Source organism: Microtus ochrogaster, chromosome 19 (assembly GCF_000317375.1).
Source record: "Microtus ochrogaster isolate Prairie Vole_2 chromosome 19, MicOch1.0, whole genome shotgun sequence".
Taxonomy (NCBI): Eukaryota; Metazoa; Chordata; class Mammalia; order Rodentia; family Cricetidae; genus Microtus; species Microtus ochrogaster.
The window spans coordinates 17,952,239-17,970,828 of NC_022021.1; the positions used below are offsets into that span (position 1 = coordinate 17,952,239).

The 18,590-nt window shown below is 39.8% G+C and overlaps 1 protein-coding gene across 1 annotated transcript in view; it reads left to right on the forward strand.

Moving 5' to 3' along the window:
- The window catches only part of Adgrv1 (adhesion G protein-coupled receptor V1), a 549,406-nt gene that overhangs the window by 228,347 nt on the left and 302,469 nt on the right, over positions 1-18,590 (forward strand). Inside the window, exons 79-83 of the mRNA XM_026783832.1 lie at positions 4,758-4,942; positions 9,142-9,391; positions 9,861-10,000; positions 12,284-12,444; positions 17,907-18,007. Coding sequence (XP_026639633.1) covers positions 4,758-4,942; positions 9,142-9,391; positions 9,861-10,000; positions 12,284-12,444; positions 17,907-18,007 — 837 coding nt within the window. The remainder of the gene's footprint in view (positions 1-4,757; positions 4,943-9,141; positions 9,392-9,860; positions 10,001-12,283; positions 12,445-17,906; positions 18,008-18,590) is intronic.

An 18,590-nucleotide genomic window follows, 5' to 3' on the forward strand; every position in this document is an offset into this window, starting at 1 on the left:
GGCAGCAGATGCTGGAGCTGACAGGTCCTTCCTGACTCTCCAGAGACTGACTGGGTTCTTTTTGCCATTTGCTCGTTAGGGTTTGGGTTCAGAAGAAGGCTCAGACAGGACTCTAAGCTGTATTAGTCCTTTCGTGAACGAAGCATGAGCAGTCACTCCTCTGCTCTGCTCTTCTTGGGAAATAGCAAATGTTTGTTGAGAAGGGAGAATAACGAATGGCCAAATAATTTTGGACGTCAACTTGCATGGAATTTCTATAGTTAGCTGTTACACGAGGTGATTTATTTATTTATACCCTTCTACTAGGTATGTAATCACAACTAGATATAAAAGTTCAAGATTGTAAATGGAAAAATATCTAAAAAACATTATTATTGAGGGAAAATGTTTCATAGCTTGTTTTTTTATTTTTAAGGCTTATTTTGTATCTTCTCAAGATAATATTTAATATATTTACATCCATGCATAAAGTTCTGAGCACATGCATATGAACCCACAGGTGCTTTATTTCCTACATAGAGACCTTTAATTATGGAAAATGTTTACAGTGTGATCCTAAGATATCATTCCTACTCTACATGTTTCTCAAAGCACAGTGCATGAAGGGTAGAGGAGAAAATTGTAAAGCATATCGGGTAAGAAGAGGCTATAGCAAACCTTTGTAAAGCACCGAGAATAGCTGCTGTTTTATGCAGAGAACACTCTAGATAGCTTTCATGCCAAGAGTGATACCTAACCTTCTAAAAATGAGACAGATGGACCATAGTAACTTGTTCCTGACCGAAAAGAGAGAAACCATGAGTAATGACCACATTTTAGAGTAGAAAGAAGAAAATTTCAGATATTTTAGAGAAAAAAAATGACATAATGGAATTCTGCTACTCTTTTTTCGTCAGTAAGTTACATATTAAAGCCATGTATTACCAGTAAAAAGGCAACACTTAAAATGAGATATGGTGTAGGGCTGGAAAGATACTTAACAGTTGAGAGCATTGACTGCCCTTCCAGATGACCAGGGTTCAAACCCAGCATCCACATTGTGACTCATAACTGGCCATAGCTTTAGTACAGGCATCCAGTGCTCTCTTCTGGCCCCAAGGCACTAGGCACACATGTGGTACACAGACATATATGTAGACAAAGCACTGCTATACAGAAAACTAAATGAGTAAGTAGATAGATGGTAGATAGATAGGTAGACAGACAGACGGATAGATGAGGGAGTACATGCTAATATTCCAATATTCTAGAGGTAGAGACAAGAGGTGGAGGCAGGAGACAGAGGCTGGTGAGCAATAGTTTTAGGCTAATCTGAGTTGTTTAGTGAGACTTTGTCTTAAAAAAGTCAATACTTATGCCAAGTGTTGGTGGTCCATGCTTGTAATCAATACTTATCTCAATAAAGTTTTCAAATAGCTCAATGGCACAAGGCCATTATTTATTTTGAATATTCATATACTTTATTAAATAAGGAATTACCTTTGCTGGATAAAAGTTTGAGTAGCTCTAGAAGCTTACATCACAGCTTCTAATGGTTCTCTCATGACGAGCACCTAGTGAGCATTGCATTTTAGAATAGCAAATGGGAACATTTGTGTAAGTATGTGTGTGATATAAAGCTTTGTTTCAGAACTCTTATTATAACAGAAATTGGAAGAAATAATAGCTATTAAGGTGGAGCTAGTGGCTCAGTCAGCAATGAGTTGTGTACAATATTATTTTCACAACATTAAAAAGAAACTCTAAAGATGCTATTGATTGCCATTTTGCTCTCCGTTTTCCATGTGTGGATATGTAAATGCCATATATACAGTTACCTGCAATATTTAGTGCACCAGCATTCCCTGAAGATGGGCAGCGGGAGTGACAGTCAGTGTTACACAGCCTGTGTATGCAGAGGCTGACCATGGAGGTTAGTGGAAGCACACTGTGTGCTGTCTTCTTGATGACAGAATCAGAATGTTTCCTTTCTGATACACTCAGTTAATGAGTTATTAACCGACATGAAGATGATCACATATAAATAAGGTCGTGACTTTAGCAAACAAAAATAAAGGATGATTAGTTAGTTATGACATTCAGGTGAGCAACACATTCTAAGTGTAATTATATCATTAACACTTCATTTGAGATACACTAAGAGCTAAGAGTTACTGTTTATTGTCTGAAATTCAAACAGAACCAACTGTACTTTATGCTGTAACCTCCACAGGAAGTTAAAAACAGCAGAGCAGCTCAATCTCAGCTTCAGTACAGACTAGCTCTTCCACATGCTGGGTAAAATGTTATGTGACCTTGTCTTTTAAGTGAATATATTTGGCATTTGGAAGTTTTGTTTTCTCTCTGGTTCTAAGTTCTTAGACGATGTATCTGTCCGACAAGATGGTCCTTTTGATGAATCATAGATGGAAATTCTGCACATTGGACCAGTTTTTGTTTGGATAAGACAATTTTGTACTTAAAAAAGAATAACATGTTTAAGAGATTTAATATGAAGATTTTCTCAATAAGCCTATGTGTGGGCTCCGACAGTCTTCAGTATAACAATATTCTGGCCCCTGACTTTTCTAGGTATGGAACAAAACAAATTATTTCTGGTGCTATCAGTTGCCTTAATAACAATACAGACTTCAAGCCCCTGTGGGATTTGGTACTATAATTTTTTATTTCATTAAGTTTGTTTCTCTGGTCATTAGAACTTGGTAGAACTTGAGTCAGGAGTTCTGATGTTGTATTCTGGAACACCCATGAAAGCATGAGAAAACATGTTCTCTGGAGTCTGATAGAACTACCCACTTACACACACCCAAAATGGTTCTCCATCTTAGTTGCAGACCTGATAACTTCTTAGTATTTTTCCCATGTGAAGTTCAGGTCTTCATTTCTTTGTGAATGAATTTTGATAATTTGGGTTTTTTTGTTATTTTTACAAATGACCTTTTGTTTTATCATATACTTCTTAATAACGTATGTTTTCGCCTGTAGTTATTTCTACATATGATTTAGTTTGTGAACTTACTAACATTGATTTGCAGTGCACTCAGTTTTACAGACTTGCCAGTGAACTAACTCTAGTTGTGCTGTTATGTTCTGACAAGTAGGGGATGCTGCAAGCTGGTGCAGGCGGCTGGCATCATGTCTTGAGCTCAGTCAGTCACTAAGTTTGTGCCCTGGGTCAAGTTGGTTGTTCTTGTTCTTTCTCAGTTTCTTTATCTAGAACTAAAATCATGATGATAAGATCTCGGCACATGACTTTTGAGATCAGAGAAGTTTTGTAAACTGCTAAGAGTAGCAGTGACCTCTCTAAGCTTGCAGTAGAGGGATGTATTGTTATTGTTTTCTGTGTAATTAAACTTTTTGTTTCCCTTGAGCATAAATCAGAGTTTGAGTAGCTGTCAAATTGTTGAGTATAAACCTTACTTCTTAAAATTCTACACATATTTCTCCTCTGTCATTTTCTTTCAGAAATGTTTAATGTCAAGCTGAACTTTGATTCCTCCATTTCTGGTGTCTTCTCATCTGTCTCCATTGTAATTTTATAGCTCTGGGAGTAATATTATCTATTACATCTTTTTTTATTTCCTCAAATATAAAACCATTTCTGCATCTGTAAACACACATACTTGTGCTACTCATTAAGACCTGTTATGTTCTCCCCACCTGCTGTGAGTTGCTATGTCCTAGGGGTTTGACTCAAGATTGTTTTCTGTGTCAGCTCCCTCTCTGAGGCCTAAGAGATGCTCAGGAGCTTGTGTTTCATTTGTCTGCTTTGGTCTCTTTGCCTCCGCACCCAATGGTACGTTCTCTTCGTTTGTAACCGTATCACCAAATAGTGTTATTTTTATTGTGCATCCCCTGTGGACTGTTCTCTTGAGATGGATAGTCTTATAAATTCAGAACTTGAGTTTGGGTGTGAGTTTGAAACTGCTAGATTACAAAGCTGCAAAAAAAAATAGGGATAACATGAGTTATTTCATTATTAAGCTTACCTGCTAGGGAAAAAAAGGCAATCATCTCAATGATGCCATGAGTTTATTACTAAACATATACAATAAATCAGAGGGACTGGTATTGGCAGCATGCACAATGGACGATTTTAAACTGATGACTTTGGAGTCTGGCATTTTCCAGATATATTAGAATATAAAAGAACAAAATATAATATTGTCCTTGTTCTTTAAATAGCAGCTCAGTCCTTTAAGGTAGAAAGCCACATTTTAAAAGGCAGCGTGCCAAGATGTCTTGAGTGTTCTTGATTGAATAGAATCATCTAACTTGATGTGCTTTTGATCTTTAATGTTATATGGTGGTCACTATTAGTTCATTGAAGTGCAGATAATTAAAAGAAATCTTATTTCTGTTACAATCATATTTTGATATATTTATTACTTTATTTATTCATCAAAGACATAAAGAATTCTTGGGGTAGATGTAAAAATGTGAGTTACTTTAATTCATGATGTTAACTATTGTTGCTAACTTAAATGATACACACCACTATTTGGGACTTTAAGGAATCATTATATAGAAAGTATTTTAATGATTATTTTGTTTATTTGTCAATGATTACCCATGCCTTTTAGATGGAAATGGGTATATTTAAAATATAATTTTGCTATCATTTTTCCTCAGTTCTTAATATTTCCATCTTTATCATTCTTAATGATTATTAATGAAAAAGATATGTAGTATATATTATATGTAATTCAAGAAGTCATTTGTTTAATACATGTTTTAATGCTTAGATTTTTTTCCAGATAACTATGAAAGGGAAAAGTCAAGCTTTAAGTATCAAAAGCCGAACTCTATTATATGAACTGCTTTGTGAGCTGATTAGCCCAAGGCGCAAGGACACCAGGGGATTCAGCCACTTCGCAGAGGTGACTGAGCATTTTGCCTTTTCTCTGCTGACTGATGTGACCTGTGGGTCTCCTGGCGAAAAGTAAGTACTTCGTAAAATTGTTAGTTCCCAAAACTGCATTTCCTCATGGCTTCCGAGGCAGTTAATGATGCCAGTCGATCACTGAGATGTGATCGGTGCTTTGCTTCTGTTGGTCAATGGGACAGCTTACTGGAGGAGGGCAGCATCTCCTGCCGGAGAAATGAGTGTGTACCACCAGCACTTGGTGCTGTTGTTGCAAAATATCTTCAAGAGTAAAACAAAACATTGTCTTGTCTTCTCTTGCTGTCGTTCAATCAGGGGAATGCACATTCTGAGGAAGGATGTCAGTTCTCAGCCTTGTGTTGGGGTTCCTGCTGCCCCAAAGCTGAGATATTTCTTCACAAGGAGGCAACTCTCACACTTTCGGGTTTTCTGTGGCTGGAGTTCCACTGCAGGAAGCTAGCAAGAGGGGAGCAAATAGCATGTAGCCATGGTCATTATCAGCCGCAGAATCAGTTATGTAGCCGTAGGTTAGTATTTTGTGCACAGTGAGAAATTAATTTCACAATCTAAACTGTGTCATTGTAGTCCAAAGAATATTTTCTTTGTATTTGACAGCCAAAACTTATGGGCATTAGAACATGGGCAGAAATTAAAATCTATCTTGATTTTCATGTTGTTCATATATTCTACCTCAAAACAATAAGTATCATTTTATTGCATTTATTGGGTACTTGGTTAAGAATATTTATATAAACTTTATCAGTTTTATCATTTATTTCAATTAAAACCATCATCCATGTTTAGTAAGTCATGATCCATGAATCATTTTAATAATGAATTCTGTAAACTAACAAAGAAATCAATTGATCAAATAAAACTTTGAATATTAGTTCTTTGGTTGCAGACACATGAAGTTCAAAAATAGTAAATTACTTATAAAAGACAAGTTTTAAAATATGGAAATCATTGATGATATTAATTATATCCTTGCTATATCCAGACTGCATTAAACTGAATAATATGGATGGGCATTTTATAGATAGAAACAGTGTGATACTGAAAATTTTATAAGGTTCAACATACCCCTTCATAAAAAATGGTGTGTATTGTATGTATAGTTTACAAATCATCCCTTTGGGTGAACTATTGGAAGGTGGAGTTAGGACTTTATTATTTCTATTTAGAGATTCAGAAACTGAGGTTCAGGGTCCTGCTTACCTTGACAAAGTTTACATGAGTAGTTTATGGAGAGTCTCATGCTCAGTCATAGACCTGCTTAATTCCATAGCCCCTCCCAACCTTCCAGCCCAAATTGTTGTTAGAGATCCACTCCAGGTATGATGGAGTTGCGAAACATCTGCTTACTCGGCCACAAGTGCTAATGCATCTTCTGAATGGGGGAATCAGCAAAAAATCAGCAACATCTCACAGGAGTCTCTCTGGGACATCCTCTTTCTTGTCCTTCCATGGTTCCTCCATGTCCACCTGCAATACATGCTGTGCTAATCTATCTTAGCGCCATCTACATGTCTCCAATCCTGGCTGTGCTAATCTATCTTAGCGCCATCTACATGTCTCCAATCCTGGCTACAGATACCTCTGACATAGATTAGTTGCTTGCATTGAGACCACAGGATATATTTGGAATATTGACAATGGAATCTAGAGGAACCACTTGGAAATCAAGCACAACAATGCAATTAGCCCTGAGGATGATTACTGTACCCTGTAAAGGGGTGCCAGCTAACGTGCACCCCTCCCACTTCAGTCTGTATGGAACAGATGGTGGTCTTAGCAAAAAGAGTACATTTAGAGGACAAAGAAGTAAGAGGTAAGGTGTCAGCAGCAGTTTGTTTTCAGCAGTTAAAAAGGGCTGAGAATCTGGGGTACTTGTGGGAGTAAGATACTGTGTGTGTTGTTCTCTTACAAAGTGGCAGGAACCATGAAGACTCTGACTAGTCTGAGTGTCTTGGGAGCGGGTTAATAGAGTGTTGTTCAGCTGGGTGGCTGAAGTTCTCTGGTTTCTGTGGCTTTGTGCCTAGCGAGGGGCTCTGTGGCTGAGCTATAACTGTGTTTGATGTGGGGGGGTGGCAGAGGGACGAGACTGACAAGCTATTGTTGAGGTATGTGGGGCCCATAAATATTAAGGTGTTTACATAGGCTTGACCAGAGACCTAGCATCCTGGATAAGATAGAATGGAATATCAAGGCCACTGACCACTGCATTTATTTACTTATTTATTAATTTTCATTACATTATAAAGTTACTTTAAAATTTTTTCATATTCTATATTTTGATCATATGCTTTCCCCTCTGCCAAATCCTTCTAGATCATCCCCACCCCCTACCCATCCAACTTCATGTTCTTTACTTTGTCAAAAAGACCCACATCTCCAGTCAAGCCAAAACAAAACCATAAAAGACAAAAACAACTACATAAGGATCATTGCATCTGTTTATTGTTGGTCAGCTATGGCTGAGCCTGAGGACTGCCCTGGTGTGTAGTTAATACAACTGATACTGAACATTTTAAATGCTATCGGTCAAGCCTTGGAAGAGACTTGTTATAAAAAGCACAAGCAGCTGGGGAAGAAGGTTCCCTTTACTCTGCCATTTCCTACATCTTTCATTTGGCACTGTCTGACCCTTTGCTCACATTGCAGGTCGTAGCAAGGTATCATTTTGATCCACTCTCTACATACTTTGTGTACATTGTGACCGATAGAACCTTTACCATTGAACAGATACATATCACAGTGTCCTACATTTCCACATTGTTGAAAGCAGGTTTCATGTTTTCATTATCTTGGTATCTGCTCGCTATTGCAAAGCTGATGATGCTAGGAACAACTCATTACAAATTTAAAGAAAACAGTTACAGACTCTCATTCATTGAACCATTTGTATGCTCCCGGTGTAAGGATTGTGTCTTAGTGAGGCTGGCATGGCACCTGTACTTTAAACCAAGTCCACAGGAGTTCAGCTCACATTGAGGTTTGAAAGCAATTTAACTGAGCATAGGATCTTATTATTCCTAAAAGGTTGAAAAAAAAATAGAAATGTCGGAACCATCAAGACCGTTATTCAGATCTGTTTTCTTTCTTTTTAATTTTTTTTTTCATTTTTACATACCAACCCCAGTTCCTCCTCTTTCCCCTTCTTTCACCCTCCCCAACTCTCCTCCATCCCACCTCCCATCCGCTCCTGAGATGAGGTAAGGCCTCCCTTGGGTAGTCAACAAAGTCTGGCATACCAAGTTGACACAGGACCAAGCCCCTCCCACCTGTATCAAAGCTGAGCAAGGTATCCCATCATAGGGAATGGGCTCTAAAAAGTCAGTTTATGAACCCAGGATAAGGTCTGGTCCCATTTCCAGGGCCTGCCCCAACAGATCAAACCATATAACTGTCACCACAATCAGAGGGCCTCGTTTGGTTCCACACAGGTTCCTCAGCTGTTAGTCTGCAGTCAGTGAGCTCCCATTAGCTTGGGTCAGCTGTCTCTGTAGTTTTCCGGTCATGATCATAACTGCCTTCCTCATGGGATCCCTCCTCCCTCTCTTCGACTGGACTCTGGGAGCTAGGTTTGGTGCATGGCTGTGGATCACTGCGTCTGTTTCCATCAGTGACTGGATGTAGGTTCTATGATGACAATTAGGGCAGTCACTAATCTGATTATAGGGGAGGCCAGTTCAGGAGCCCTCTCCAGTATTGCTAGGAGTCTTATTCTGTGTCTAGCTAGGTCAGATCTGTTTTCTTGCTAGCTGGATGACTATATTAGAAGATTCTGATGTCCTGGAAAGGTATGGATCACCTGAAAAGTGTAACTATAGATTAGATACATGTGCCTTATGATTTTAAATAAAAAGGTGTCACTCTACTGGAAATATCCTTTCCTCAGCCTGCTCTACCATAGCCTGTGACTAACACAAAACAGTACATTCTAAGCCACAGCTTGTACTGTGATAACCGTGTAACAGTTTCCAGTTACTCCTGTTTTAGGTTACAAGAAAGATCAAACAAAGGGATGTAGAAAGATGTAAGCATCGCTAGGAAACCAAAAGCAGATGGCGATTTAGTGTTGGGATTAGTAGAGTCATTGCTGTACACGAAGAGAAAAATCCTCAATTTAAATATTTGAGCAAATACAGCTGGGTGTGCTGATACAAATACAGCTGGGTATGCAGATACAAATACAGCTGGGTATGCAGATACAAATACCTGCCACCTCAACACAGGCTTGCTTTCTCTTGTAGAAGCCAAACCATCCTTGATAGTTGCCCATATTTGTCAATTCTGGCTCTTCGCTGGTACCCTCAGCAAATCAATGGACACAGGTTTGAAGGAAAGGAAGGCGATTATATTCAAATTCCAGAGAGGTTATTGGATGTTCCTGATGCAGAAATGGCAGCTGGGAAAGAGGAATGCGCATTAGTCCAGTTTGTGGAATACAGCAGCCAGCAATGGTTCATAGCAGGAAACAATCTTCCTGCCCTGAAAGACAAGGTAACCTCTCATTGAAAATGATGTGATATTTTATCTTATTTCTCCTTTACCAGAAACACTTAGAACACATTAGCTTAGCTGGTTTTTTGGGTGCAACATAGGAGTAGCATGAACATTATTCTCTCTGTAAGCCATTTGTAGTATTTTTGACTTCAGGATGTTTTGTGGAGTACATATGTATGTATAAGGACAAAGTCTTGGCATATACCTACCTTCTCAGGAGGAAGGCCAGTGATACTTACAGGGGGTGTGGTCAGCTAAAGACAGACAGCGAGTGCCATGGAGTTGGACTGTGATAGTGGGAAGCCAGTCAGAGTTGCATTCAGTAAGAGAGCTGGCTAAAGGTACTGAAGGAAACACTATAGTGCTAGGCATTAGCAAAACGAAGTCCAGTTTTGACAGGGAGACTCAAGTCATATCACTAGTTGGAAAATCACCATTAAATGTTCTGTTTCTTCTGACCTTACAGGTGTTGTCCCTGAATGTGAAAGGTTGGAGTGCTCAAGCCCTGCCTAGCAACAATGAGGTTCTCTACAGGATTTATGCAGCTGAGCCTAGAATCGTTCCTCAGACATCCCTCTGTCTCCTCTGGAATCCGGCTGCAGCCAGGTGTGGACTGACAGATGTTAAGAACAGTTTGTATTATAAAAAAAAATTCTTAATAAAAAAAAAACAGAAAAACAAAAACAACAAAAATAAGAACAGTGTTTGGTGCTTACCATCCGGAAACACCTGAAAACAGCACACCTGTGTGTGTTGAGCATAGGTGCTAGCCTCAGGTGAGACTTCAGGCTGAGGAGCAATCTCCCCTGTAAGTAAGGTAAATCAGTAACAGAAATAGTCCAGTATCATTCCACTGGGGACCTGCTGGTAGCTGAACTATGTGTGCAGGATGTTTGTTATTCCTTCTTCACTATAGATATTCTCACGCGCTGTATCTTGAGTTACTCTCTGGTTAGATTAACTTTGCTGAAGTTCTCAGTTAATTTGTTACACATAAAAGGAAGCTCTTCCTGCAGCCCTGCCCCTGCGATTCAGGAGCTGTGGCTTGTGTTTAGAGGGATCAGCAGGGTTTAAGAATTCTTGCTCACAGCTAACTCAGACTCCTTTTGGGAATAAACGCAGACAGCACAGCAATGAAAGGTTGAATGTTTCTTTGAGTCTCTTTGGCCTCTGGACTTAGGTTCCCGAGAAAGTAACTGTCACTAAAGTCCTAGTCCATGTTGTAGGGTCTGCTCTTGTTGGAAGAGGGGGTCTGTTGTCTATGTCAGCCATGAAATTCTGTTTATTACTGAATTTCAGCCTGAGGGAAGCCAACTCATCTATTTGGGTTAGTCTTTCTTTCTCCTCAATAAAATATTTTGAACAGAAATTCCTAATGTGTGATGCTGGATCTTAAACCTGATACATAATGTTCTCTATATGTGATGGTTCAACTTATAGTTTTATGCTTGAAGTGTACACAGAAATAACACTTTCCTGAAACTACTAGAACCTTGAACTCTGACCTTTCCCACATTGGCAGTCTGTGATATGACGCTGAGCAATGACTGAGCCATGGTAGCAGCCAAGTGTGCCATGTTGGTGCTGGTGAGTTAGGTGAAACACCATGACCAAGACAACTTATAAAGAAAGTGTTTAATCTGGGTCCTGCTTACAGTTTCAAAGGGTCAGAGTCCCTGGCTATCCTGCCAGGGAGCGTGGTAGGAGGCAGGCAGGCATGGTGCTGGAGCAGAAGCTGGGAGCTTACATCTTATCTGTAAGATGTAGGCAGGGGTGGGGGCTGGCATGGTCTTTTGAAACTTCAAAACACTCATGGTAACACCCCTCATCCCACCAGCCACACCTCTTTGAACAAGGGCATACCCCTAATACTTCTCAAAGAGTCCTTCCGACACCAAACATTCAAATATATGAGCCTGTGGGGGACCACTCTCCTTCAAACCACTATAACATACAAGTAATTCATAATTCATGTGGTGTGGTGCAAAATGCAAGACTATTGAAAGCAGGAGGAGAGGTTAGTCTCCCCCCCCCACACACAGAGGCTGCTGTACAGTTTGACACAAGCTAGAGTCATCAGAGAGGAAGGAGCCTCCATTGAGGAAACGCCTCCATAAGACACAGTTGTAAGGCATTTTCTTAACTAGTGATCAATGGGGGAAGTCCCAGCTTATTGTGGATGGTTGTATCCCTGGGCTCTTGGTCCTGGGTTCTGTAAGAAAGCAGGATGACTCCATGGGGAGTGAGCCAGTAAACAGCTCCCTTTGATGGCCTCTGTATCAGCTCCTGCCTCCAGACTCCTCCCCCATTTGAGTTCCTGTGCTGACTTCCTTTGGTAATTGAACAGCAATATGGAAGAGTAGGCTGAATGAACCCTTACTTCTTCAGCTTGTGTTTTGGTCATGGCGTTTCATCATAGCAATAGAAGCCCTGCGTAAGACAGCTGTGCTGATCTGTGGGGATGCATACAAGCCATGACCATGATGGTCTGTTGGGATCCATAAAAACCATTGCTGTGCTGATCTGTTGGTATTCACACATACCATAGCTATGTTGATCCGTGGGAATTTTTGAATGACAGAAAAAACCAAATTTGCTTTAGGATGGTCGAGGAAGCTACACCATTGCTGAGCAGACCAGCTTTTTTGGTACAGCAAATGCTCTGGCAGATGTGGTTGGTCTTTACACCGACTCTTAGGTGTCTTGATGAAAGCTATCGGGTCATGTCCTGGACAAGATATTCCCTCCGGTGTTCCTTCTGGAAAGTGTAGTCTGCTTAAGTCCCGAGTAAAGAACACTTGATTTCAGCTAGTTATTTTTCCTCTAAAAACACTCTGAACATCTCTGAAATATTATTAAAAGAACAGTGACTATTGCGTTTTGTTCTAGCTGGTTGTCTGACAGCCAATTTTGCAAAGTAATTGAAGATACTTTGGACTACGTGGAATGTGCCTGTTCACACATGTCTGTGTATGCCGTCTACGCCAAGACTGACCGCTTGTCCTCATACAATGAAGCTTTTTTCTCTTCTGGCTTTATTTGTGTCTCAGGTCAGTGGCAGGGTTTTCAAGTTATGAATTTTAAATACATGTGAAAATGAAACTTTCCACAGTTCCTTTGTGTAAGATGTGAGCGTGCTATGATTCATCATTTTCCCATCAACTTAATCATTAATACATACAGCAAGTATTTATGGTGGGTCGACTCTGAACTTCTTTGCAGAACAAGCCATGCTTTCATGAAAAGCTGGGATACAGCATGAGACAAAGATTAGATAACAGGAAGGGAGCCATTTATGTTGTATTGTGCTTTAGAACTTAGGTTATACAGTTAAAATATTGGGATGATATAAACTAATACATATAAAAATTGTGTTTTCATTAAAATAAATATTTTATGGAATCAGCCACACAGCAGTTCACAACTTTGGTGCATATCAAACCCTATGCTAAAAATTATCTTCTATTCAACATATTTAGCCTTCTTTTTATTTTAGTTATAGGAAGTTGGATTTTATTAATGTCTGTCAAGCTGTTTACGTACAACAACAAATAGCTATAGACTTATTCTCAGTTGCATAAAGACCTTGAGCATCAGACTGGCAGTGTTCAGGTATGCCAAAGGCAGACTCCATACTAAAGCTTAGACCATAACACATCTGCCGATGACTTAGGTCAAACCCATGATTGTTGGTTCAGTCTCTGTGTGTCCTTGTAAGCCCAGGTAAGTTGATTCTGTGGATTTTCTTCTTAACAATCCTTCCCCATCCCCTTCAGCAGAATTCTAGCTCCAGATAATGCTTAGCTATGGGTCTCTGTGTCTGTTTCCCTCAGCTGCTGGATGAAACCTCTCTGATGACAACTGGGTTAGGCACCAATCTATGAGTACAGCAGAATATCACTGGGCGTTATTACATGAACCTTCTTTTTGTCTCCAGTTGTGTTTTGTTCTATCCCAGGTCTCTGGGTATCCAGCCTCTGAGTCCTAGTGCTCCAGGTAGTATCAGGGGCCGGCTTTTTCTCATGGCGTGGTCTCAGGTTGGACTGTCATTGGTTGGCCATTCACAAAATTTCTGCACTACCATTACCCCAACACATCATGTAGCCAGGTCAGTCCTATTTCTTGTTGAAGAAATAAGTAATACACAGCGTGTTTCAGAACAGATGTGGTTTTCTGCAATGCACCAGCTTCGTACTTTCAAACCATATTATCTCAGTCAACTTGGATACAAATTCTGAAATACAGTGTATTCTTTCATCACTCAGGAAGAATTAACAGTTCTTTGCATTAGGATTTTCTGTGATAGTGGAAATATTTTATACTATCTAATATTGGCCATATGGGGTCATGCATCCTTGAAATATGACTGAAATTTAAGTCCTATTTGACTTATGGAAATTTAAATTTAAAAACTTCCAACGGCGAGTAGCTATTGTGTTCAGCTTCTTAATTATCAAGGCTCTTGTGTCTCTGGCAACATCCCCCATCCCCTAACACATGTAGTTGTGTGCTCCAAGGTACTTCATGCTGAGAGCTGTCCCTACTGAAAAAGATCTTTTCAGGCTTGGCTGCTTTTCCTTACTATCCTTAGCTTATTAGTAGCACTAACCCCAGCACATTGCACAGAGGGGAAACCTAAAGAAGTATCAACTCAGCTGCGATTTGTAACAATACAGTAGAAAAACCCTACAATCACAAGTAGCATGAGGTAGAAAGATAAGAAAAAAACCTAAGTGAAAGAGCTAATAAGTGACTTAATAGTGAGGTAATAGTAAGCTGATCTCATTTGGATTTATCTAAAGAGGAAGTAGGTATAAATAGGGTGATAGACTGACCCCTTAAAATGCAAAATTCATAAATATTTTAAAGAAAAATTTGTAGAAAATTTACTAACATTTGTCTTGTGTGGGGCTAAATTGCAGGGACGGGGGAGTATTTTTACCTGTAAAATTTGATGAAGAGCAACAATGTCTCCTGGCTCTGCCTACTCAATACAAACATCACATGTTTATATTTACATAAATACTCCAAAACTGTGTGTATACTTAAGATCTGTGGTTAAGTCTGACAGCTGCAAAGGATATCTCTGCTGCAGAGCTGGCCTCTGTCACGTGTCGTCGATGTTGCTGTTTGTGAAGAACAGCGCCTCTTCCTCCTTTTCAATGTGTAGACGATCATTAGTGTCAACGGATGCAGTGAAGGTTCTTTCTCCTCCAGCTCAATCTGTGCTCCATATGGGGCTAGAAAAAAAAAGGCAACAGATTATTTCTCTGTATAATTGCCAAGAAATAAAACCTTAAAGACTCTGGAGTGCATATTTAGGTAATATATGGAGTTGTTATAGTTTGCTATACTTTATTTTAGAAATTCTATCATTATACATTCTATGTTTTGTGATTTGAATATTTTTTTAAATTTATTTATTTATTGAGGATTTCTGCCTCCTCCCCGCCACAGCCTCCCATTTCCCTCCCCCTCCCCCGATCAAGTCCCTCTCCCTCATCAGCTTGAAGAGCCATCAGGGTTCCCTGACCTGTGGGAAGTCCAAGGACCGCCCACCTCCATCCAGGTTTAGTAAGTTGAGCATCCAAACTGCCCAGGCCCCCCCAAAGCCAGCATGTGCAGTAGGATCAAAATCCCATTGCCATTGTTCTTGAGTTCTCAGTAGTCCTCATTGTCCGCTATGTTCAGCAAGTCCGGTTTTATCCCATGCTTTTTCAGACTCAGGCCAGCTGGCCTTGGTGAATTCCCGAAAGAACATCCCCATTGTCTCAGAGTGTGGGTGTACCCCTTGCGGTCCTTGCTCGTGCTCCCCCTCCTTCTGCTCCTGATTTGGACCTTGAGATTTCTGTCCGGTACTCCAATTTGGGTCTCTGTCTCTGTCTCCTTTCATCGCCTGATGAAGGTTATGAATATTTAAGTAAGGAATGTGAGCAAAGAACTGCAATTAAAAATATTTCCTTGTAAATGTTAAGCATGGATGCTGAACATATCACTCTTTCCAGACTGAGGAAAGGGTGTTTCCTAAATTTGGATATTAGTGGTACTTAAATTTGTATATAGTGATTTAGAAACTCCATAACTAAAATATTTATTTCTTTAAAGCTTAAGTATTCTATATCCTGTCCAAAGCCAGATGGCTTTGCCTAGTTTAGAACACAGCTTGTTTAAGATTCTCATGAGAATTCTCTCAGTGAAGAATGAACCGGTGTGGTGCTCTAGTCAGCTTCTGATTGCTGTGCTAGAATGCCCATCAAAAGCATCTTGGGGAGGAGAATGATGATTCTGGCTCACAGCTGGAGTCCATGAATGAAAGACAGGGAAGGAGCTCAAGGCAGGACCTGGAGGCAGGATCTGAAGCAGAGGCCATGGAAGATACTGGCCTGGTTTCCCTTGCTCACTCAACTTGCCTTTTTGTATGACGCAGGACCACCTGCTCTTGGTGGTACTCCTCATAGTGAGCTGGCCCTCACACATCAATCTTAGTCAAGAAAATGCCCCACAATCTTTCTTCCAGTCCAATCCGATGAAGGGATTTTTCTCAGTGGAGGGTCGCTCTTCCCAGATGACTCTGGCTTGTGCCATGTTGACATGGAACTAGCCAGCGTGGCCAGATAACTGTGACACATTATGTTGAAATGTTAATAAATTCTGCACACCTTCCACTTTTTCCATAATAAAATCCACTTTTGTCCTAGGATTTGATTCCTGAACTACAATCAGGGACTATAGTAGCATTTTAACGAAGCGTTTTTATACTCAATCATATATTTATAAGCTGATCCCATTTAATTGTGCTAAGCTCCTATGGTAGACCAGGAATACAATGCTGAATTGGTGACCAAATGAGGAGGGAAAAAATATCACTGAATAAATACTTCTTCTGAAGTAGAGTGAGCAGGAAATGTATGTATCCCTCCCTTGGCCAGGACTCAGCCCTTTGCCTTGCATTGTTACTGCCCAACCCAGGGAACTTGCAGTAAATACATATTTGTGATTGTGTCGTTTATACTGAGAAGAAAAATGTGGTTAGGGCTTTCTTTGAAGTCATTGTGTTATATACACACACACATAAGCACACACCTTTAAGCGTGAATTTGAGCAACTTATAAATATCCTAGAGGCTCAAAGGAGACAGTGATGGGTTGTGAGCAGCAGCAGCGGTAAAGAAGAAAGGGAAGGCATAAAACCTGCCTGACCTCCATCTGTGGAAACATTATCACCTGTGTGGGTTGCTCTGGAGGCAGCCCCAGCACCTGCACACCTCATTCGGGATGCTATGGCACTTGTGCTAAGAGTGGATTGCTCCAGACTTCCTGGAGGAGCTTCTAGACGAAAAGCCCTGTTCCTCATTACAGGGAGTTTCCTCTACTCTACTGAAATATAAAATATAATTGAATTATTTTTCTAAAAAGAATTCTGAGTAGCATTTCTGAACAGAAACCAGTTGGAAGACCCTGAGTAGGCGTTTTGTAGACAGTTAACTCTTGTTCTTCATGTAGTTTGCTCTGGAAACTCACTGCAAAGCTCCAGAGAATATAAGGGAGAACAAAATGTTAAAACAGTGCAAAGTCTCGTATCTGGCAAGGGGGCACTGATAGTAAATGAGGTACTATATGGATTCCGCATGGTTGGTGGTCTGTGCATGCCAGCATTTGTAATGCTTCAATGGTTCTTACACAAAACCATCCGCTCCATGAAAACATGTGGTAAAATGTCCAAATGAACAAACGAGTGATCACTGTTTATTAAATTACTATCTGAAAACTTTAAGGCAGAAAATGTTCTTAAAGTATTCTGCCTTCAAGTTCTAGTACAATGGTGCGTGGCTATAATTCTAGTACTCAGGAGGCTGAGGCAGAGGAATTGCAATTTTAAGGCCAAAGGCCAGCTAGAAATGGAAATTTTTATTCTTAATTTCATTGTGGAAGAATGAACAAAACTTCTCCTGGTTTTGACTTGCAGCAACTGAGGGTTATCTAAAGTTCATCGTTACTGCTGTTGTGGTCATAAGATTGCTTCTGTTAGCTGAAAATGGGTAATTATGAACATCAGTTTGGGGGGGGGATCATTCACAATCCCAAACGTTCTAGTCACCTTTCTAAATATTTTTGCTTACCCAAGCCAATTAGTCTAAAATAAAATAAAATAAAATAAACCAGATTTAAACTTAGGTTGCAAAAGCACATTTTAAACAGTAAAACGGACTAATAGCAACTTAGAAAATAAAATGCTTATTAAAACTATAATGTTAATTATTTTTACCTTCCTCTTTACATAGCAGACAACTCATAAATAATTGGAAAATTAAAGTTGTCCTTTGGGTTAATTGATAAATGAGAAGATGGTATATATCACGCAAAACGGGATATGTTGTGATTTCAGCACAGTTGTTCCCAAAGGTACTATGCTCTGGAGCTTTTGTACTGAACTGTCCCAGAGATTTTTCTTTCTGGACACATAATCTCTTCATGGATTAGGAAAGCTCACAAGGGACCTTTTGTTTTCACAGGTCTCTGCTTGGCTGTTGTTTCACACATGTTCTGTGCCAGATGTTCCATGTTTGCAGCCAAACTGCTGACGCACATGATGGCAGCCAGTTTAGGAACACAGGTAGGAGACAGACGGCCACTCTGATTCGTCATGAGATCCTCTTCTATGGTCTTTCAACTGAATGTCCATGAGTAACTTTTCTCGACTTAGCTCTTTGCTTTTGTATTGGAGAAATGTGGAGAAGAAGGGAAGCATTCAAAAATGATAATATCAGGCTCAGAATGTGTATTTAAAAACTATTTGTTTTATTTTTGAAGTTACAATGATCTTTTTTCTTCATTGCCTTTTTTCTGCCCAATCTTAGTTACATACTTCTTTGCTCTCTGTCAAATTCATGGCCTCTTTTTTAAAAACCTATCTATATATGTAAATATATATAACTCTATATAGAGATAATTTTGCTACTGTTATGAATTTTAATGTAAATATCTGATATGTATGATATCTGATAAAGTGTCATTCAATCCCAAAAGGTCATGACCCACAAGTTGAGAACCACTCTTTTAGAAGAACAATAGTATTTGGTTTCCCCTTGTTGAAATTAAGAGCGGCTGGGCTGCGTCCCCTCCCTGGCAGCCGGCCGCCCGCATGGCTAGCTTAGCTTATGCCCCGAAATAATTACACGGAAACTGTATTCTTTTAA